Source organism: Phascolarctos cinereus, unplaced genomic scaffold (assembly GCF_003287225.1).
Source record: "Phascolarctos cinereus isolate Bilbo 61053 unplaced genomic scaffold, phaCin_HiC Scaffold_9;HRSCAF=440, whole genome shotgun sequence".
NCBI lineage: Eukaryota > Metazoa > Chordata > Mammalia > Diprotodontia > Phascolarctidae > Phascolarctos > Phascolarctos cinereus.
The window spans coordinates 252,524,424-252,547,675 of NW_027556402.1; the positions used below are offsets into that span (position 1 = coordinate 252,524,424).

A 23,252-nucleotide genomic window follows, 5' to 3' on the forward strand; every position below is an offset into this window, starting at 1 on the left:
CCACTGCTGATTCGGGGAGGGAGTAGGGAGCCAGGCCTGAGGTGACAGAAAGGGAGGGGGGATGGGGTGTGGAAAGCTTGCTGATGTCGAGACATCTGACATCCCACCTTCTCAGTCTTGTCTCTGTTGCTAAGGAAACGTCTGGCCTGGAGCAAGTCCCTTCCCTTGCCTGGGCCTCAGTTTCCTGCTCTGTAAAATGAGGGGTTGCCCTAGATGCCTCCAAAATCTCCCTCTCAGTCTAAATCCTATCCATTTGATCCTGTGAAGTAGAGGAAAAAGGAGAATACAGAAAGAAATGAAGGGAGAAAAGAGAAGAAAGGAAGAGGGATGGAAGGTGAAGATGGAGATAGAGAAACTAGAAAAGCTGAAGAAAGGAGAAGACTTGGGGTATGGGGAATGACGAGGTACACCAGCTGCGTGTCCTTGGACAAGTCCTTTTCCCATTCTGACCTCAATGGTCTCTTCTGTAAAATGAGAGGACTGGACACCAGCTATAATCTTTTCAAATATAGTATAGGCCATTTCTGTGGTAAAATAAATAAGTGAACAGACAGACAGATAGGTAGACAGACAGACAGACAGACAGACAGACAGACAGACAGACAGACAGACAGATAGATAGATAGATAGATAGATAGATAGATAGATAGATAGATAGATAGATAGATAGAATCCTCTACCACCTTAGGCCATGGCCTCTCTGCCTCCCAATTATGAGTGGGAAAGGAGGCAGATTGGGGGAGCAACTAGGTGAGAAGGACTGACCAGGGAGAGGGAGGCATTCCCTGGACCAGGGATGGGGAACCTGTGGCCTTTAGGCCACATGCGGCCCTCTAGGTCCTCAAGTGTGGCCCTTTGACTGAATCCAAACTTCATAGAACAAATCCCCTTAGTAAAAGGATTTGTTCTGTAAAACTTGGACCCTTTAGAGGCCTGGGGAGGACCATATCCCCCAAAGCTGCCCTCCAACCTCTCCCTAGCTTCACCTGTGACCTGAAGGAGCCCCCTCAGGCTTTATTAGAGTCGCTCTGAACACAGAACAGAGGATGTCAGGGCTGGAAGGGACCTAGAACCTAGAATGTTGGAATGTAGGCTCCTGTTAGAAGCTCCTGGAGTTCTGACACTGTTTCATTTTTATTTCTACGTTACCTTTATATTGGCAAAGTGGTTGGCAGATGGTGAAATAATAATGGTGGTGGTGATGGTGATGGTGGTGATGATGCTGGTGGTGATGATGATGGTGGTGATGGTGATGATGATGGTGGTGATGATGGTGATGATGATGGTGGTGATGGTGATGGTGATGATGGTGATGATGGTGGTGGTGATGTTAGCATTTATATAGCACTTCAAGGTTTGTGAAACACTTTATATATTTTAATTCATTTGATCACAACAACCCGGTGAGGTAGATACTATTTTACAGGTGAGGAAACTAAGGCACTAGTGAGCATTTGAGGCAGAATTCCTGACTCCAGGTTCTGAGCTCTATGCACAATACCACCTAATTACCTTAATCAGTGCTCAGTGATTGGTCGGGTGGTGGTTGGGTAGATGTCAGGAAGAGCCTTTAGAACACAGAATACAGGATGTCAGAGCCAGAAAGGCAGTTAGAACTTAGAACATAGAGAGTTAAAGCTGAAAATGTCCTTAGAATATCAGAACCAGAAGGACCTCAGAAGCTACGTAACCCGCTTCCCCCCTTCTTCTAGAGCCAGTTTCACGGTGCTGTAGGAAGGGCACTGTTGAGTCTGGGCACCTGGGTTCCATTCTTGGCAATGAAATTTATTAGCAGCATGACTTTGATAGCATAATTTCCCCCCCTCTGAGCCTCATTTTACTCACCTGTAAAACTGGGATGTTAACCCCAGGTAGCTATTGTGAGTAAACCCCTTAGAGAGCTAGAGTAATTGGAGTTAATCTATTCCAGAAAATACCTTGTCTCCCCAGCCCTCCAGCTCCCCCGACAAGCTCAGGACAGTGTCTGAGTCTTCTCAGCAAGAGCCTGTGGACTTGAATTTCCTTCCAGGCTCTAATCCTTCCTACCCTTCCAGGCTTCTGACACTCTAGGGCACACCTTCTCAGTCCTCGAGGGTTCAGCCGCCCTGGCTTTCCTTCTGTGGCTCCCATGTGCCTTTTCATGAGCTGCCTCCTGTGCCTGGAATGCTCTCCATCCTTATTTCTGCCCCTTAGGCTCCCCAGTTCCCTTCAAGTCAGCTCTAATCCCACCTTCTGTAAAAATTTTCTTGGCGCCGCCCCCCCATCCCTGTGCCTTCTATTGTACTGCATTACATGCTATATGTGCCAAGTCGTCTCCCTATTAGAATGTAAGCTCCCTGAGGACAGGGCCTGTTTTTTTTCCCCTTTTTTCTTTGCGCTTAGCACAGTGCCTGACATGTTATTACTTAATAAATGATTGTGGACAGACTGACAACCATCTCATTTTACAAAGAAGGAAACTGAGACCCAGAAAAGTTACGTTTCTTGCCTGAGGGCCCAAGTGTCAGAGGCATGAATTTGAACTCAGATCCTTTGACTCTAAATGGAGATCTCTTTCCCCTTGGTGCCTCCCTCTACTAGGCTGGGGGCCCCAGACCCTGTCCGGGCGGGAGCCAACCAGGACTCCTCCCTCCCCAGCCCTGCAGAAGCCTGAGATCCTGCCATTTCTGCACTGAGAACAAGGGGATTGTTTCCTGTCTCCCCCGAAGAGCAGAAACCCTCAAACGCCAGCCACACGGGGGATATAGGAAGTAAATACAGACAGAGAGAAGCATGTGTGATCCCACACAGTGGCAAACCCATCGTGTCACATCACCCATGCTGATGGAAACAACGCACTCTTTATACTCATGGTGACTCTCAAATCCTCCCTAGGTGTTCTGGCAATTGGCCGGGGCCCCACCTGCAGGGAGTGGGTCCGCCGGACCCCGAGGAAGTCACCCCAAGGAGATGACGGGAGGATACAGATGAAGCCATGTCCTCAGAGCACTGAAAACTAGGATAGCCCCAAAATGAGTGGGACCCCAGGACCTCGGCTAGAATGTCCCAAGGCCCTAGTCCCCCAAACACATGACCACTGCTCTGTGGGCTGGACCCCAGCCAGGCTCAAGGCTCCCCATGCTGACATTGGTCTAGGGGACCCCAGCTCCTCCCATCCCGGAACGGGGCCTGAGCAAGGTCAAGGCTGGCATCCACCCCCAGCTCAGAGAGCAGGGGAGCAGGCAGGCAGCCCCCAGGAACTGCCGCCAGGAAAGGAAGCCAACACAGAGCATGCTGGTCTGCTCTATCACCCAGTGCCGGGGGGGGGGGAGGGTGGTTTAGTTTGGAGGAAGTTGGCAGTTCAGTCTTCAAACACCAGTGACGCAGAGCCCCACGACACCACCCCCCAGCCTCCTCCTTCTCCCTGAGGAACAGAACCACCCAGGACCAGACACCTTGCCCACCAGGTCCCCACAGGTGGGAGAAGCATCCTGCCCATGGGACTCTGCTGGTCACCGCTGACTCTACTATGCCTTCTAGGGATACTGGGTGAGTTTTCCCTTTGGGGGGACTTCTGAGACCATGGGATACCCTGGGTAGACATGGCAAGGTTAAAAAGAGGCAGACCAGTAGGTGTGGTTTGGCCCCAGGTTCTGGGCTTTGGGCTCCTGGCCGGGCACTTCTAGGCCATCCCTCTTTGGGGGAACTTTGAGCCAGTGAATGTGGGGGTCGGTCGGGGGCATGTTCCAATGAATGGGGGCAAATCCCGGCTGTGCTCCTTACTATCTTATTTGTGTGACCGAGGGCAAGTCATGTCCACTTTGAGAGGGCCTTAGTTTCCCCATCTGTAAGATGAAGGGACTACACTGTAAACTCAATCACAGCTCTTAATCCTATGAAAAGGGGTGAAGCAGAGAGCAGGGAAATGGAGTCAGAGGACGGTTTGGATCACAGCTCTGTCATTTACTACCTCTGTAACTTGGGCAAGTCATTCATCTCTGGAGGCCTCGGTTTCTCCAGGGGCTTGGGCCCACTGGTTCCCTCCAGGTGTAAGCCTCTGATTATGCCATCTAGCTTGGACAGGGAGTCTGAGGGCCCCGCATGCTCCCCATCTCTTCTCCTGCCCCAGCCCCACCCTAATTTCTACCCTAAAATAAGCGTGTCGCATCCCTAATGGCTGCCCCGCCTAAGCCTTCCTTGCTGTGATTCCCTTTAGCTACTTGCTTTCTGTCTGTCCTCTTGGGGAGAAGGGAGGTGCCTTCAGTTGTACCCGCTCACCCCCTGTTCTCCAGGGTCGTGGAGATGCCCAACTCCGCTGCAGATGGATGGAGGCTGGGGGAGGCGGGAGCTGCTCATGGAGAATGCTCAGGATGCAAAGAACTGTATTTGCCAAAGGCAGCTCTCCAGCTAGGGTCGAGCCAGGGGGGGCATTTCTAGGAATCTCAAGCCAGACCACCAAGCAGAGTTTCCCAGGACTTGGGAAAATGCAGAGCACACAGTAGGAGGGGAAAGCACGGAACCAGTGCTGAGATGGAAGTCAGAGGACCCAGGGCTCAAAGCCAGCTCTACCTCACTCCCTGTACAAGTTGGGGCAGATGCTTTCTTCTCGGGGTCTCATCTATAAAAGGAGGGGCTTGAATAAGATGGCTTCTAAGGTCCCTTCCAACTCTAGGATTACTGTGGTGGTGGGATTCCTGCAGACCCCCTGGCAAACACCGCACTACCCCTGAGGGGGAGAGCACACCTAGATCTGGGAAGGAGGAGGTGGCCAGGGTCTAGCCTAGGTCAGGGTTGTCTACAGAGAGCTAGCTGAGGGCCAAAGGGTCAAGCAGAGCTCAGAGCAACTGACCCCAAATATCCTCCAGAACTTGACTTCATACGAGGAAGGCTAAAATAGTGTCTGGCCAGAACTCAGGACTGAGATTCTGAACGTGCAGGCTTCTCTCTCTAGTCACACACACACAAAGCCCCCTCCCCTCCCGAACAAAATGCCTGCAGGCCCTGAATGACAAATCTGGGAAGGGAGGTCTACTTAATCCTAAGACACAGCAGGAACTGGGAGAAGGAAGAGCTGGGTTCTAATCCTGACCTATAACTAATTAGTTCTGTGACCTTGGACAAGTCACTGCCTCTCTCTAGGCCTCAGTTTCTTGTTTTTGTAAAGTGAAGAGATTAGACTTGATGGTCACTAATTAGATGTTCTTTCTGGTCCTAAAGGCTGATGTCTGGGCCAACAGCCTGGGACCTCAAGTCCTCTCTGGTATCTTCTTTCCTGGGCTCTGATTCAGACAGGATCCCTTAGGGTGAATCGGAGCCCCCTGAACTGCCCCAGAAGTAGCCCTGCTCTTCAGAAAGGGAGTAAGGGTGGTCCTTGAGTGATGACCCACATAACTTCGGGTGGCTTGTCATGCAGCCATCCTAATGTGAGTGACTTTGGCTGATGGAGAAAGGGGGTGAGGGTGGGGAAGGGAATAGAAACTGGCTTTAGGACCATTGGCAGGACCCTTTGAAACTATGATTCCTAGATCCAAAAAAAAGCCAAGGATGACGGTGTGTGTGTGTGTGTGTGTGTGTGTGAGAGAGAGAGAGAGAGAGAGAGAGAGAGAGACAGAGAGAGACAGAGAGAAGCATTGGCTAGGTAGGGGTGACAGGAAGCTACTCAGGTTCATAGGAAAATCTCCATCCAGGTCACAGAAAAAAAAGAGTCCCCACCAGCTGGGGGAAGTCTTGAAGGGGGTTACCAAGCAAGAGAGAGAGAAGCAGAGAGGATGCCGTGCCCCAGGGCCTGAGGCGGCCCTGCCAAGGCCATAAAATGAGAGCGAAGAGGGCTAGGTCTTGGCAGGTCTAATAATTTCAGCCCAGGCCAACAGCCAGGCCAAAGAGCAAAAGATGCCATCTGGGGAGAATGAGTGAATGAATGCACATTCTGTTCCATCCAGTAAGAATTATTTAAACAGTTACTATGTGCAAGGCATAGCCCGAGGCACATGGGTTACAAGGAGAGAAATGAAAAACCATCCCTGCCCTCAAGGGGCTTACATGCTACTGATTGCAGATGCTGAAATATACATACAAGGTCATTTGCTTGGGGGGCAATTGTCTTCTACTCCGAGACTGTCCTGTTGGCCAAACATGGCTCCAGCTGCACTCTTGCTGGGGACGGAGGAAACCGTGAGACACGTGCTGGGGATCGATCTCGGTGGACAGTGGAAGTAGCGGGCTGGGCCTCTATGTGGTTGGAGAGATCATGACCTCCTCCATCCCTCTGCTCCACATTCTCTTGCCTGCAGCCCTCAGGATGGGCGAGGCTGGTGAAGATGGACAGAGATGCAGTTAGACCCGAGAGAGGACCTGGATTTAGGGCTCTTCCCATTTCTTTGGGCTTGTCCTCATTCAAGAGGTAGAATTTTGAGCTAGAAGATCCCCCCCTCAATTTATGGAGGCAGTCTGATCTAATGGAAAAAGCACCAGATTTAGGGTCATAAGACCTGGTTTCAACTTTTTATTTTGCCACTCGCTGCCTGTTTACCCAACAGCCTAATAAAGGAATTGATCTCGACTCCCGCTAAGGCCTCATCCAACCCCAGAACGGCTGGCTCCCAAGTCCTGTGCTCTGTGCTCTTGGCTACCCTACCTCTGATAAACAAGGGGGTTGGGTAACATGAACTCCTAATTAAGTCCAGAGAAATGGGAATGGTCACAAACCCAAGTCTTCCCTGTGGCCTAGCTCCATTCACACCCAGCTCCACTTGTGGTGTGTTATGTTTGTCCGTCGTTCTCAAAGAGGTCCATGACATCAGGAAGATGATGACATGACTTGCAGTTGACTTTGATTTGAGTGAGGGAAGGCTGTGCAACATCACCAGCCTCACTTTCTCCTCCTGAGCCATCTGGGTCCAGTGGCCAGATATAGGTCAGGGCAATTAGAGGTGGTTCAGGATGCAATGGAAGACCTTGGCCCTTTTAAGCTAAGGTCTTTCCAGTTTCTCACTTTGAGTGAGGCAACACCCATTCAGTGAATAGGCCTCTTTAAGAAGGGAGTCAAGGGCCATTAGATACCCACCCAGAGGCATGAGAGAGGGAACGTGGGCCAGAGGGAAGAATGATGCCGTGCTCTCTCAAACCAGCCAGAAGCCCACCCCACACCAAATCCTGGAGATCAGTGGGACAGGCTATGAGCTTATCTCCGCCGACCTCAGGATCTTAAAGACTGATGCTGATGTAACCCTTTATAGTTAACAAGATGACATATGTTTATTTCGTTTGAGCCTCAGCTACCTCACGAGGTAAGGACTTGGGCCTTATACTATTTAACAGATGAGAAAACTGAGGCTTGGGGGAGGTTAGTTGTCCATGGGCACAGGGTAGGTAAGCATTGGAAGTGAGATTTGAACCCAGGTCTTTTTTGACTCTAAATTCAGCCATCTAATCACTATCATAGCCTGAAGCCTGGTAGCATCTGCCAAGTTTAGAACAAAGGAGGCAGGGAGGAAATGAAGCGACTCTCTAAAAAACACAATGGGAGGCCCTCGAATGTAGCTAGCTCATGTCATTTCCTTGGCCTTAGTGAAGAGACACCAAGCCCTCTCCTATCCCTAGGGAGTCAGTCTCCTTCCCTGGGGCTAAGGGGACAGTCCAGTGGCCTGAGAAGTTTCCAGGGGGGTCAACAGTGGCCTGAGCCCTCAGCTTCTGCCTGGTAACCCCATATCATGGACGTCCACGGGTGGCACCAGCGGGGAGAGTGCCCTGTGCCCACAGAATGGGAGAGGGGAATCAATCAGGCCCCCAACATCCAAGGATATACTGGGCCAGTCAAACCTGACACAACAGAGTATTTGGGGGAGAGGGCACCAAACCTATGATTTCACCAGCCTGGGGAACTCCCAGAGTGGAACCTTCCCTTCCTGATGCACATCGGCACCTGCTCAGTAACTCAGTAAAAGTCTCGGAGAATCGATGGTTTGTGACTCGTCCAAGTCATACAGCTAGTGAGTTACAGAGGCTCCGTGAGAGTCAGGAAGCCCTGGGCTCAAGGCCTGTCTCTCACACATACTGGCTGTGTGACCTTGGGGCAGTCACGGACCCTCTCCAGTGCCCCAAACCCTCTGAGCCTCTAAATTGCTGAGAAGGTGTCAAAATTCAAAATTGTTCCAACCACCCAGCCAGCCCCACCCCTAGAGATGGATGGAGGGGGAGTTTGGGAATAGAATGGACTTCTACCCTCACCTCACCCCAGCAAGCCCCACCTTCCCAGTCAGTCTCTTTACCCACAGTCCCCATCAACAAAGTCCTCTCCTGTAACAAAAAGGGGATAAGAAAGCAAAACACACAAGCACACTGACCATGTCTGACAGCATACGTCCCACTCTGCACCCGTAGTCCACCCTCTGTCCGCTTCATCAGCCCCTTGGAGGCAAGACTGGACATGGCATTCATTTGAGTCCCAATGGTTTTTTTTTTTCCCAGACAGCATCAAGCAGTCAAGTTTCTGCAGCATACTTATTCTCTCCATTTTATGGATGAGGTGCCCGAGGCTCAGAGGTGGAGTCCTAGCCCCCAGCCCAGGGTTATTAAACCTTAGGGGATGTGCCTCTCTCATCCCATAAGAGATCTATGCGGCAAAACATCCTGCTCTGCCTCAGTTTCCCCTGGCATCTCCCTGTCCATCTGTCTACTTCATGAGTTCACAGATGTAGAGCCAGAAGGGAACCTTGGAAGTTGCCTAATCCAAACCCCTCATTTTGCAGATGAGGAAACTGAGGCCTAGAGAGAGGGGGAAGTAGCTTCTCCAGGGTCAGCATTTCCATGGCTCTTAACTCTTGCCACACTCTTTCAATTCATTTTCTGATCACATCTCCTTGACGATTTTTCAATTAAATGTTACTTTTTTTCAACTAACAAATACTTATTTCTTCCTCCTCCTACTTCCCCCCTCCTGACTTTGAGAAAGAAAAAAACATAACCCTTGTGACAAACATGCATAGTCAAGCCTGAGGGCCGGACGTGATACTGCGCATGGCTGTGATGACCTAACGCTTGTATTGTAAGAAATGACGAAAAGGACAGTTTCAGAGAAGCCTGGGAATGGCTTGTATGAACTGATGCAGAGGGAGGTGAGTGGGTCTTGGACGATATTTTATGTCCAATTTCTTATGTATAAGTCATCACTGGCAATATGTTTCTGCCAGGATTTGAACCCATGTCCAGTGATGACAAGGGGAGTGAACCAGCTCTTGCCAATGGGTGAAGGGCGGTTGCTATGTGCCTGAGGTACAAAGGTCAGGGGAGGGGGGGGGTCCCAGCTGCGGGGTCCCACGAGCTCTATTGGATCTGTTGAACCAATGGGAAGTTGCCACAGCCTTAGCTCTCTCGCCCAGAGGATCTGCCCTTGAAGGCCAACTTTCAGGAGTGACGTGCCCAGAGAAGAGAGCCCTAGAGATGAAGTTAGAAGACCCAGCTTAGCATCCCAGGCCTGCCATTGACCTAGAGCATGACTGTGGACTCTTGACTTAGCCTCAGTGGGCCTCGATTTTTGTAGCTATAAAATGGGTAGAACCATCCCAACCCCCATTTCTGTGTCAGAAGATGTTGTGTGGAGGTTATACAAACGGAAGTAATTTGACATGAAGTTTGCATGTGTGTGCATCTGTAGGATTCCGTGTCTTGGGATGCCTGAGTTCATTCCCTGGTACAGATCACAACCCTTTCCGTCAATCATCAATTAACAAGCATTAATTGCCAGCTATGTGCCTGGTGCTGTGCTAAGTGCAAGGAATATAAAAATGAAACAGGCCCTGCCCTCAAGGGGCTTACATTCCATTGGGGGCAAATAGCGTGTACACATATAAGGGGTTTTTTTGTTATTGTTTTGTGACCAGTTGTATGTGACTCTTTGTGACCCTCACTTGGGGTTTTCTTGGCAAAGACACTGGAGTGGTTTATCATTTCTTTCTCTGGCTCATTTTACAGATGAGGAAACTGAGGCAAACAGGGTGAAGTGACTTGCCCAGGATCACACAGCTAGGAAGTGTCTGAGGTCAGATTTGAACTCGGGTCTTGATTCCAGGGTCAGCACTCTATCCACTTCATCACCCAGCTGCCCACATGTAGAAGTAGATGAAAATAAATATGGGGTAATTTGTGAGGAGGAGGAGACGCCCCATCTAAGGGGAGGACTAAAGGCCCCGGGTAGGGTGTGGCAGGGAGCTGAACCTTGGAGGTGAGGAGGGAGGGCTCACATGGATTAAATGGCTGCTGGGGACCCGACGAGTCTCACCTCTGTGACCCTGTGGGGCAGCTGGTGCAGAGGCAGACGGGCGAGGGAACGTCAGGCAGGAGATACGCAGGAAGGCCAGTCTGACTGGACAGGGGTAAGGAGGATGGAGCCAGACAGCGGAGGGCTTTAGACACCAAAGGCAGGGCTGTGTGTGTGATCCTAGGAGACAGAGGGAGCCACGGAGGCTTACAGAGCAGGGGAGAGACCCAGGCCTCTGTGAGCTCCCAGGAGCATCCCTCCAGCGACGGGCCTCTCTCCTCTTAGCTCTTCCGGTCTAATCCAGTTCAATAAGCATTTATACAGTACGTGTGACCAGCATTTCCATAGTGTTTTCAGGTTTGCAAAGCGCTTTATAAATATTTTCTCATTTCATCCTCACAGCAGCACTGGAAAGTAAATACTATTACTATCCCCATTTTATAGATGAGGAAACCGAGCCTGAGAGAAGTTAAGTGATGAGGGATCACATTATGAGCAAAATGTCTGAGGTGGGATTTGGACTCAGGTCTGCCTGACTCCAGTCCCATGACCATGCTTTTGCCTTTCTTTGTATCCTTGGGGCTTGGCACAGGGCCTGGCACCCAGAAAGGGCCTAATAAGTGCTTGTGGACTCGACCAAGGCCTTTCCAGCTCAGTAGGACTTGGTGATTCTTGAGCTCCATTGACAGAGCCTTTGAGACCTCCCAAGATCACCTCCCAAGAGCCCAGAGAGACCTCAGAGGAGTAGCCCGAGGGCCTCCGTACTATGCGCCAGGCACTGCGGTAAGGGCACCAAGAACAGTCAATCCCTGCCTTCCAGGGCTGCCCAGGGTCATGGGAAAGCTGGGGCTAACAGAGACAGTGCCAGGCATGAAGTCTGACTACAAGTCCTGGCCTCCAGCAATTTCGAGTCTTGTGACCACAGCCAAATTGCACCACCCCTCTGAGTCCCATCTAGAGAAGCTACGTCCATACATGTGCATGTGTGTGCCTGCGTGTATGCACGTATGTGTGTGTTCTTATATAGAAACAGGTGGGAATTTATATATAGAAACATATCTGTGTATTTCTATATAGAACATATCTATATGCTTATATATAGAAACATATGCGTGAATTTATATAAAGAAACATGTATGTATTTATATATAGAAATGTATGCATTTTATATAGAAACATATATTCATTTATATAGAGAAATATATGTGTTTATATTGAAATCCATGTATTTATATAGAAACATGTGAATTTACATATAGAAATATATGTGAATTTATATAGAGAAATATATACATGCATTTATATATAGAAACATATTTGTATATGGATTTATATATAGAAATATGTGTGTGTTTATATCGAAATATGTGTATGTATTTATATATAAACATGTATACTTATACATAGAAATATATGTATTTATGTATTATATAGAAACATGTATTTGGATATAAAACATATCTATATAAAATAGTTATATACTATATAAATACATATATTTATGTATATTGTGTGTTTACATACACATGTTATGTTTTACATATGTATACACATATGTATATATTATACATAAATACATATATATGTGATAATGCCTTATAGTACCTCCCTAATAGGGTTCAGGGAAAGTAACTGGGCCAATCTGTGAGTTTGTTGGCATAGAGAACTTCTAGACGAGGAAACTCCCCTCATCACTGCAGGCAGCTACCTTCTCTGCAGTCTAACAGTCTTTGCCGCCTGGGACGCTGAGATGTTAATGCCTAGCCCAGGGTCACACGTTCAGCACGTTGCCCTAAGTCTTCCAGGTTAGGGGGATGGCTCTCTAGCCCCTAGGGCACACTGCCTCTCTCTGCCGTGGTTGGTGAGGTTTCATGAAGGAGTGTTTGTAAGGAGCTCTGAGGATTTAAAGCCCTCTAGAAATGCTGGCCATCAATATTATAATCAGAGACTGAGGAGTCAATGGCAAAAGCACCAGACGCCACGACGGTGTCAGCTCTGCCTTCTTCCACAGAGAGACACTGAGTCCATCCCGCTAGCTCTCTGAAAATCAAATAGTGCGCATGCATCCATTAAGCATCTGCTACATGCTAGGCATGGGAGCTCCAGAGACAGTGAAGGAAACAACCCCTACTTGAAAGGAACGTCCGTTCTAAGAGCCAGAGAAGGCTCAGGGCTGTTTGGAGCGTTTATCAAGCGTTTGCCACCTGCCAGGCACCGCGCGAAGAGCTGGCCATGCGAAGAAAGGTAGAAACCAGCCTCTGCCCTCACAGAGCGCACATTCAACAGGGGGAGGCAGGTGTCAATCACTGGGTTCACCCTAGAGAGAGACAGAATAGATGGGGAGGGGGGAGAGGGTGCTGTCAGAAGGAAGACCTTCTGCAGAAGGTGGGACGGAGCAGAGGCTTGAAGAAAGTCGGGGGCAGCAGCCACATTAGAACCGTGGGGAGCTCCTCCCAGGCAAGGATTCCCTTAGCTCCTAGAAATGTCATCACTTATAAATGAATAACTATTGGACTGAATTGAATTGCGAAATGGTGGAATGATTCTGCAGCTGGCGATATTGAGCAAATCACTTCCCTTCTGAGCCTCATCTGAGCCCCCTCAGTTTTCTCATCTATAAAATGGGTATAGCGATATCTGCAGCCTTTAGCTCACAGACTGTCAATTGATCCATCCAACTGAAGGCCTTTATTAAGTGCCTACTATTTGCCAGGCAGTGTGCTAAGCGCAGGGGAAGCAAATATTATAAAAAAGAAATAGTCTATAAACATTTATTTAGAGCCCCACGGACTTTGCTGAGTGCGGGGGATTACAAATATGAAAAAATAAAGACGGTCCTTGCTCTCAAGGAGCTTAAAGTCTAATCGAAAAGACAACACCCAAAAGGAAGCTGCGGAGGGAATGGGAGAAAAAGGAGGAGCCAGGGGACCTGGGCACAGGGGCACGGTGAAGAAGGCTCTCAGAGAAGTCTCCAAGTGCGGCAGCCAAGTGAGAAGTGACAAATCGTGCCCGCCCTCAGGGAGCTTACAGTCTCTCCTTCACAGATAGTAAAGGAAGTATATACAAGATAATTTGGGGGTCTAGAGAGGGCATGGGCAGACATGGGAGACAGGGAGAATCAGAAAAGACTTCCTGTAGGAGGTGGCACTCAAGCTGAGTCTTAAAGGAAAATACTGGATTCTGAGAGGCGTAGGTGAGGACGGAGCTCATTCCTCACACGTCAAGCAGCCAGGACAACGGCGCGGAGATGCGGGATGGAAGGTGTCACGGATAGAGACGGACTGTTGTCTGTGAGGAGCAGCAGGGAGACCAGATTGGCTCTGACCGTGAAATGAGGGAAGGAGAATAATGTGCATTATGAGACTGGAGAGATTAATAAAAAGAATAGCGATGATAGCTGGTATTTATAACACAGCACCTACTGCGCACCACACTGTGCTGAGGTCCTTACAAACCTTATCTCATTTGGTCCTCACAACAACCCCGAGAGGTGCTATCCATTCACTCATTTTACAGATGAGGAAACTGAGGCAAACTCAGGCCAAGTGACTTGCTCAGGATCACACAGCTCGTAGGTGTCTGAGGCTGGATTTAAACTCAGGTCTTCCTGACTCCCTATTCCTGCGATCTCCCTGCTGTGCCACTGGTTGTGAAGTGCTTTAATGAGACTGTAAATGAGATCGTAAAGTTATGTACAGGCTGTCCCAAAAGTTTTAATTAAAGGTTTATTCCATTTTGAAGCAACATTAAGACTCTTGGGACATCCTGCACACGCAGCACTTTCTAACCTTTAGAGCGCCGGCTATTATAATTGTTGTTACCCCACGATTCAGTAAGGCTTTGGCGTCCTCACAGACACAAGGAGAGATTAGGACCATGGGCTATCTTTCAGGTCTCATATCCTCTGACTCTGGGCCACGCCGGGAGGGACGTGCAAGGGGGCAGGAATGTGGGGTCAGAGGGGAGGGAATGGAGAGCAGGACTCTCTTCTGGGGTCACGGGATCCTAGAATGCCAGGACAAGAAGCGACTAGGGTCTAAACCACTTATTTTATTACCGATGAACCGGAGCCCAGCCGGGGCAGTGTTTATCCAAGGTCACACCGCTAGTAGCCAGACTCCCCAGCTAGCCAGGGATGCGCTGAGAAATGTTTAACAACTGGATCCTTCCCCACAAATATACCCATGACACACTCCTAAGTTTAATCAGCATTATTAATATTTTCTCCAGTACTTTCTTAAGTCTAGACAAAAAAAAAGATTTATTTTATGTTTAAATTAAATTACATTTTGTTACATTTTAAGTTCCAAACTGTCTCCGTTCCTCCCTCCCCACCCCACACTAGAGAACGCCACCATTTGACACAGATATATGTATGTATGTGTATGTACATATGTAAAACCATACTATTCATACTTCCATTTATCAGTTCTTTCCCTGGAGATGGTTAGCATTTTCCTTCATAGGTCCTTTGTAGTTGATTTAAGTACGTATAATACTCACAATTACTTTGTTGTTCAGAGTTATTCTTCCCAACAATATTGTTGTTACCATATACAACGTTCTCTTGGTTCTACATTATTTCATGCAAGTCTTTCCACGTTTTTCTAAAATCAACCAGTTCATCATTTCTTAAAGCGCAGTAGTGTTCCATCACAATCCTGTACTACAGCTTACTCAGCCATGCCCCAATGGATGGGCATCCCCTGAATTCCAGTTCTTTGCCACTGCAAAGAGAGATGTTATAATTAGTTTAGAGCACATAGGTTCTTTTCATTTTCCCCTGATCACCTTGGCAAACAGACCTAATAGTGGTATTGCTGGGTTAAAGGTCATAGAAAATCTTAGACCTCTTTGGACATCATTCCATATTGCTCTCCAAAATAGTTAGATCATTTCACACAGTCCCACCAACAGTGAATTAGTGTCCTGAGTTTTCCACGTCCTCCAATAGTCTATCATTTTAGCCAAACTGATATGTGGGAGATGATACCTCAAAGTTGTTTTAATATGCATTTTTCTAATCAGTAATGATTTAGAGCATTTTTGTATGACTATATGTAGCTGTGATTTCTTCATCCAAAAACTGTCTATTCATATCCCATGACCATTTATCAACTGGGGAATGATTCATATTCTTATAGAGTTGACAAAGTTGAGTTTGAGATATGAGACCTTTACCTGAGAAACTGTCTATAAAAATTTTTCACCAATGTTGTTTCCTTCTAATCAGCCCAGAGCTCTTAAAAGGGGCCTAAGGTTAGAAGTCACTGCCAAGAAGTGCCCCCAGATTGGGTTGATATATAGCCAGGATGGGCATCAGTCAGGAGCCAGAGCTGGGGAGGGTCCCATTTCTGCTCTGGCCACTGGTTAGAGCCTTCCTGATTTGAAAGTCTTATACTTCTTATACCCAGAGCTGGGCAGAGGCTATCATCAGGGCCACCTTTGCCACAGGCTGGGGCTTGGAGGACCATCGGGTCACAGGATGCCTGGCATTGGATTTTGAGATGGATGGGATGTCAGAGATCACTAAGTCCCAACCCATCATTTTATATGTGAAACTGAGACCTGGATAGAAGACATGACTTGTTGAGGCCACCCAGCCGCTAAGCCATCATAGCTCCAGTTTCTCCAGCTTTGAATTTTACAAAGCACTTCCCTCACAACAACCATCAATCAATTTTGATTGAGTGCCTACTATGTGTGGGGCATTATGCTAACATCCCTGGGAGGTAGCAAGCTCCCCCTCGTGGGAGGTCTTCCGGATGACCTCTGAGTAGGGATGTTGTCAAGGCAAAGGTACAACCTGGGTCATAAGGTTCCTTCCAGGTCTGAGAATTTTGAAAGTTGACAAAAAATTAAAGACAGGTCGGCAGGCATTATCAGTAGGGAATGAGGGTGAAAGCACTGGATTTGACCTTAGAAGACCTGGGTTGAAATCCTGGCTCTGTGTGACCTTGGGCAAGTCAGCCTCTCTGGGCCTTGGATTATCCATGAATACAATGAGGAGGTTAGAAGGAATGACCCTTTGAACTCTAACTACATCTCCCCAATCTGTCTTTGTATTCTTAGGGGCCTGGAGATCTGGGCCTGGCATATAGTGGCACTTAATAAATGTTTGCTGGTTGATGGATTAATCTTGTAAAGTCACTCTCCAATGCTGGCTTTAATTAATTTGCAACAAAAGGAAGAGTTTGAACTGGTTCTGAGGTTCTTATAATCATAATACTACTGGTCTACAGGGAAGAAAACTGAGGCTCAAAGAAATGACTTTTCCAAGGTCACACAGATGAGAAGAAGCAGAGAGAGACCACCTCTCAGTGGGTCCAGCAAGGTCAAAAGTCAAGTCAAGTGAACAAGCATTTATTAAACATTTACTACGGGCTAAGGGCTGGGAATGCTTGTTATTTGTCCTTTGTTCTAGAAGAGGACCATGAAATCAGGAAGGTGATGCCAAGACTCGCAGGGGAATTGGATTTAAGTGAGGCAGGGCTGTGCAAAGTCACCAACCTCACGTTCACCTCCTGAGCCATCTGGGTCCAGTGGCAAGATATAGGTCAGAAGGACCAGAGATGGCCCAGGATGCAGTGGGAGGCTTTGGCCTTTTTGAGAGCTAAGGTCTTTCCCAGGTATCAGTTTGATTCTAATGATCAGTACAAGGCCTGCACAATGTCTTTGATGATTGCCTTTTGACTAATTAATGGAGGCATGGAGAAGGAAATGGCAAACCACTCCATCACCTCGCCAAGAAAACCCCACGGACAGTATGGTCCACGGGGTCACAAAGAGTCAGGCACAGCTGAACATCCACAAAATTAGCAGGGGTGGCTTGGCATAGCAGAAAGAACCTTAGAGTTCAGTCCAGAAGATCTGGGTTCCAGGCTAGTGGGGTACTCTGGAATCTTTCTTTCTAAGAGTATTTATAGTATCTCATGGGTTTATTGTGAGAAAAAAAAAACATTTTGCAAACCTTAAAACATTCTATTCTCTATTTTGTTTTGATATCCTGTAAGTAATTAGGTACACAGAGAATATATAGGGAGTGCAGGAGAAAGAGCCCTTGGGGCTGAACTCTGACTCTGACATGGGGAAGGAAGCACAGGCTTTACAATCCTGGGGGTGGGGTGCACATTCTGGGGCGCTTCCAAGTCTGCAAAGAGCTTGGCAGAGGAGCCTTGGCGTTTGTACCCTGACTCCACCTCCCACCTGACAGGCAGGGGCTAGTACCAGGCCCAGAGAAAGCGAGGCTCGAGGTGCCAGGAGGCCTGCCTGGGCCCCCCACAGTTACCTGCAGCACCGGCTTGTCCACCTGCTGGGCCCCAGTAGTGTCTCAGTGGCTGCCTCTGTGGGCCCCGCCATGACATGTAGAGAGAATCTGGGAGAGTGAGGGCTACAGCCTGGAGAGGCATGAAGTCATGGTCGGCCAGGGCATCCTTCTCAAAATGGAGGTTCTGGGAGGAACCAGCCAATTGGAAGAGAGGCCCAGAAGGGCAGAGGGTACTTCCAGTGTGGGAAGTCCAGGGACTCAGGTTTCTATGGGCCAGAGTCAAGAGGAAAGGTCCCCTCCTTCTATCTTAGAGCCAGAGGGGGAATGGATGTCAAAGGTCATCATTTTATAGATGAGGAAACTGAGGCCCAGCAGAGTTAAAGTCGAAGTTAAACTGAGGCCACAGGTAATTGGGAGGGAAAAAAAAACCAAAACATGTGTGGGGGTGGAGGAGGATGAGGAAAGACTTTATGAGCTGAAGCTGAGTTTTAAAAGCAACTACAGAGGGGAGGAGGAAGGAGAGAGAGAGGGAGTACATTCCGGGCATGGAGGACAGGAGGCAGGAATCTAGAGTGGGAAGTTAAGTGACTTGCTCAAGGTCACAAAGGTCATGTTAAAGGAGGGAATCTGAGCCCAGGTCCTTTGATTTGAGAACCAATGCTCTGTCCACTTGTACCACGAGGTATTCTGGGTGATAGTATTCAGTCCAGATAGCGATCTGGTGTGACAGCAATCCCTGTCGCTAAGGGGACAGCTGGGAGCTACTGGAGGTAGAAAAAAGTGAATCCAAAAGAAATGAATCTCTAATGGCAGAATTTCAGGTGGTAAGGAAAGTGATTGGGGGCAGCAAGCCAGGGCCTTCACATTCTCTCTGTCTCTCTCTCCCTCTTTCTCCCTCTTTTCCTCTCTTCCTCTTTCTCTCTCTTTTCCTTTCTTTTTTCTCTTTCTCTCTTTCCCTCTTTCCCTCTCTTGTCTCTGTCTCTGTCTCTCTGTCTCTCTATGTGTGTGTCTCTGTGTGTGTGTGTGTGTGTCTCACACACACACACACACACACATACACCCCCTCACCATGTACTTGTAAGACCAACTCTGCCCGTCAGAGTGAGCATTCCCCTGACTCTTATGGATGGGTTACAGCTCTCCCCCCAAAGGCTCTGGAATCAAGCTTTAGTTGGAAGATACAGATGGCCATGATTTGCCTGGATCCAGGGACTAGGAAGGGAATGTTCGGAGGAAGAGGCCCCTGTGAGTCCTCGGGATGGAAAATGCTGTCCACATCCAAAGAAAGAACTATGGAAGTCGAATCACTATCACTTAATTTTACCTTCTGTTGAGTTTTGTTTCATCTTTCTGATGGTTCCTCCTATTGGTTTTAATTTTTACTTACAACTTCACTAATGTGAAAATATGTTTAATGGGTATGTAAATGTAAAGCCTATATCAGATTGTGCACCGTCTTGGGGAGGGTGGGGGGGAGGAAGGGGGAGAAAAATTTTCAACTCAAAAGCATATGGAAGTGATTGTTGATAAATCAAAATAAATTAATAAAAAAAAATAAGACTGAAAAAAAAAAAAGGAAGAGGCCCCTGTGGGTCAGGCGTCCTTTGGACTGAAGGCCTGGGGCCTGGGCTGGCTAGGCTCTCATACCATCTAGCCAATTCCATCATTGGCCATTAGAATGAGGGATGGGATGTGAGGACTTCTGAAGTCTCTTCCAGCTCTAGAGCTGAGGTCCTACAAATAAAGGTTTATTAAGCACTTACTGTGTGCCAGGCACTGTTCTAGGTGCTAGAGCTACAAAGACAAAAGTGGAACCATCTCTGCCCTCAAAGGGCTTACATTCTCCTCAGAAGTACCTCACCCGAGGTCCTCTGTAATGGAATCCCAGACCCTCTTCCAATACTTCAGTACAAAGTTCCGTCCCTTGCTGAGTCCCAGTTTGTCCATCTGTAATGGCATGAGGGGCCTGGATCAGATGATTCCCCCCTCCAAAATCACCCACACTCCACTTGGAGATAGTCAGCGACAGGGAACTCACTACCTCCTGAAGCAGCTCATTCTACTCTGGGACACCCTGAGTACCAGGAAATGTTGGAAGCGGGTTTTTTGCTGGTTGTTTCTGCCTCTTTCCTCACTCTCTGACTCCGGTCTTTTCTCTGCAGTGTCTTCCTGTCATGGAGGACCACAGCAGATCCCCTCAGGTGAGTAGCACGGGGATTTGTAGTCTCGAGAAATATACAGTCTTGGAAGGAAATTTGGGAGTGGTCTGTTAGAGCCACATCCCCCCACTGTGCCAAAACTGTCCAATGTCACCCACGCATCTACAGCCATGCCTTTGAGATATGCAGAAGCTCAGGTTTGTGCCCACGTTCGCACTGTGCATGCACACACACGCACACACAACAACATAAATACTAGAGTATTTATCATACAGAGGTCTCATAACTGCACTCACACGTTCGTACTGCATGGGGGAGGGGACATAATCTTTTTTTTCCCCATGAGATGTTTCTATGCAGTGTATTGGAAAAACCCTGGTGTTCTGACCAGAGGGATGCCCCATCTGGGCCTCAGTTTCCCCATCTGTAAAATGAGGGTCCTGGACCAGAGGATGTCCAACTCTAAAATCCCATGGTGCTCCTAGTGGGAAGACCTGGCTCTGGCATTTCCCAGCTGTGTGAGATTGGACATGAGTCTTCCCATCCCTGGGTCTCTCGGGCTCCTCACTTGTAGGATGGGGTGAGAACATTTGTCCCTCCCACTTCACAGGGCTCTTGGCCCGTTCTAAGGAGACATATTTGTCTATTATTTAAAATCTCTTAGGATTTAGCGTAAGAAGGGATCTGAGACCCAGAGAAAGGAAGCAGCCAGCCCAGGTTCCCATAAAGCACAGATTTAGGGGCGGAAGGAACCTTGGAGGGTATCTTTGCTAGCCCTCTCACCTTCAGGAGCCAGAACTGGGGGGCTGCAGAGCCCAGCGATTCTCCAGGTCTGACCTTCCATCCTCTTCTGCTCTTCCCTAGGGTCCCACAGGGAGTTCACTGGCTCCAGCCCCCTGTGTCAGGTACAGCTGGACGTCAAGATCAATAATACAAAGAGCACTTTGTGCCTGGAGAACCGGTCAGGGCAGGCTCTGACTGAGCTGTCCAGCAAGCTGGGCTTCCAGGCTGGCCGCATCTCCGACCCCTCCGGGGCAGCCACAGAGCTGGCCTGCTCTTTCCACAATCTTGTCGTCCTCCACAAGCACACAAACACCTCCTCTCTAAAGCTGCACGTGATCTGCCAAGGTGAGTCCTCGAGATGTGGGTCGGGGTGCCTCCTGAGCCCTTTCCCTGGGGAGAGAACCATGGCCTCCCAAATGTGAAAGTGGTCACCTCAGCCAGCCTGTAGGAAAGAGGAATCCCCCTAGAACCTAGCCCACTCTGAGCCTGTGCTGGAAGTCCTGTGGGAAATGGAGGCACACCAGCAGGGAGCCTGACATAGACAGATCCCTGCAGACCACTCTGGGCTGCCACCACCCCAGGACATTTGGATCCAAGGCAGCAGGTTGGAAGACCTGAGCCCAAGTCCTGATTCCGACTTTTCATTTGTTTTGGCATCATTTTCTGTCATTTCTGACTTTTATGTATGTGTTTGTTCATTTGTTTATTTTTAGTTTTCAACATTCACTTCCATAAGATTTTGAGTTCTAAATTTTCTGCTGTTTCCCCTTCCCCCTCCCCAAGACAGTGTGCAATCTGATACAGGCCATACATGTACAATCACATTAAACATACTTCCACATTAGTCATGTTGTAGAGAAGGATTAGGCCCAAAGGGGAAAACCATGAGAAGGATGTGTGGAGACCCAGCAAAAGGGCAGTTTGTCTAGATTCATATAGTGTAAGGAAGGGGGGATATATAATAAATTACAGTTTGCCTAGAAGTTGTCCCAGCCTAGTGGGACCTGTCAGAAGCTTCTGCTTCCCTGAGGGGGCTCTCAAGGGCCAGGGCCAGGGAAGGGCTTCTGAGGATGGGGCACTCCTCCTCACGTGAAATCCAGTCTCAGTGCCATGGGAAGCATCTTCGCGCAAGGAGCATCTGCAGTGGGGAGGGAGGAGAAAGGACCTATTTGTCCATCATCTTTAGCAACTCTGACAACGGAGTGAAGGGCTGTGAGTGAATGTGCATACAGCAGAGGAACCCAGCCCTTCGGAGGCTCTACCTGTCCGCACACAATCTCTATGGCCCTCCCTGCTGTCTGAGTCTCTGTGCCTGCCGGGCCTGGGGCCAAGGTCCCGCTTCATCATGTTACTCATCTAAGATTTCCTCTCCTTTCAGAAGCAGCTACCAAAGCGCCTCTGCCCACCCCCCAGCCCACTGTGACCTCACCCAAGCCCACTGGTAAGAGCTCGCCAGTCCTCTGTCAGGCCAGCCAGGGCCCCAGGGCAGAATGAGAATTCCAACCCTGCCACTCAGAGGATTCATTTCTAATGGGTGGCCCCTCCTAGTCTTCTCCCAGACCATGGGGCAGCAATGTTCCTATTCCCATTCCAGGCAGCTTCACTGGCCTCTCACTGAAAGCATATGTGTGTGGGGGGCGAGGGGACGGGGCAGCAGCTAGGTGGTGCACTGGATAGAGTCAGGAGGACCTGAGTTCAAATCCAGCCTCAAGCACTTGACAAGTACTAGCTGTGTGAGCCTGGGGAAGTTACTTAGCCCCAACTGCCTCGCCAAAAAATGAGAGACAGACAGACAGACAGACAGACAGAGACAGAGAGACAGAGACAGAGACAGAGACAGAAACAGAGAAAAGGAGAGAGACAGAGAGAAAGAGAGAGAAAGAGAGAAAGAAAGAAAGAAAGAAGAGAGAGAGAGAGAAGAGAGAGAGAGAGAGAGAAAGAAAGAAAGAAAGAAAGAAAGAAAGAAAGAAAGAAGAAAGAAAGAAAAAAGAAAGAAAAAAGAAAGAAAAAGAAAAGAAAAGAAAGAAAAGAAAGAAAAGAAAAGAAAAGAAAGAAAAGAAAGAAAAGAAAAGAAAAGAAAAGAAAAGAAAAGAAAAGAAAAGAAAAGAAAAGAAAAGAAAAGAAAGAAAGCATATGTGGGCACTGGATTTGAGAGTTAGCCAGTCTGGGTTGGAGTCCTGGCAATGCCCCTGAATTCAACTTCATGACTTTGGGCAAGAGCCTGCAGCCCCTGAGCCTCTGTTTCCCCTGTTGTTCATGGAACACATGGAACCAGATAATTACAGGGCTCTTGTCAAGCTCAAATGGGGAATGGATGTACAGTGCCTTAGACTGGAAAGGTTGTGTTTGAATTCTGGATGGGACAGAGGGAGCTTGCATCCTCTGATGGGCAGCTGAAAAGGCAGGAAGAACAAGGCATGAATCCCATGTCTGCCATCCAATGGCTGTGACCTTTGACAAGTCCCTTACCTTCTCAGGACCTCAGCTTCCTCATTTGTGAAATGAGCAGTTTGGACTAGGCAGCCTCTAAGGTCTCCCCCCTCTAAGGTCCCATGACTCATCCATCCTGGGCACCACCCACTTCCACCTTTGCTGTTGTGAGCAAGAACAGGGAGAGGCTTGTTTTGGTCGTCCTTCAACACTGGTGGAGGGACCACACTCTGGGGACCTTTGCGCTTCTGTTCTTCTAGAGAATCAGGGCATGGGGCACCTTCACCCCCGTGAGGCACATCAGAACCGTAACTAGGAACGGATGAACCTGGGGCAAGAACTATGCGTCATAAGGGAGGAGAAAGAGAAGGAAGCAAAG

The 23,252-nt window shown here is 48.5% G+C and overlaps 1 protein-coding gene across 2 annotated transcripts in view; it reads left to right on the plus strand.

Annotated features, from left to right (window-relative positions):
* Positions 1–3,333: 3,333 nt before the first annotated feature.
* The window catches only part of CD5 (CD5 molecule), a 35,917-nt gene continuing 15,998 nt past the window's right edge, over positions 3,334–23,252 (plus strand). The window contains exons 1-4 of one of the 2 annotated variants that reach the window (XM_020976117.2): positions 3,334–3,528; positions 19,664–19,702; positions 20,525–20,788; positions 21,822–21,884. In XM_020976117.2, coding sequence (XP_020831776.1) covers positions 3,477–3,528; positions 19,664–19,702; positions 20,525–20,788; positions 21,822–21,884 — 418 coding nt within the window. In that variant the 5' untranslated portion in view covers positions 3,334–3,476. The remainder of the gene's footprint in view (positions 3,529–19,663; positions 19,703–20,524; positions 20,789–21,821; positions 21,885–23,252) is intronic. The other variant, XM_020976116.2, reaches the window with a different exon arrangement.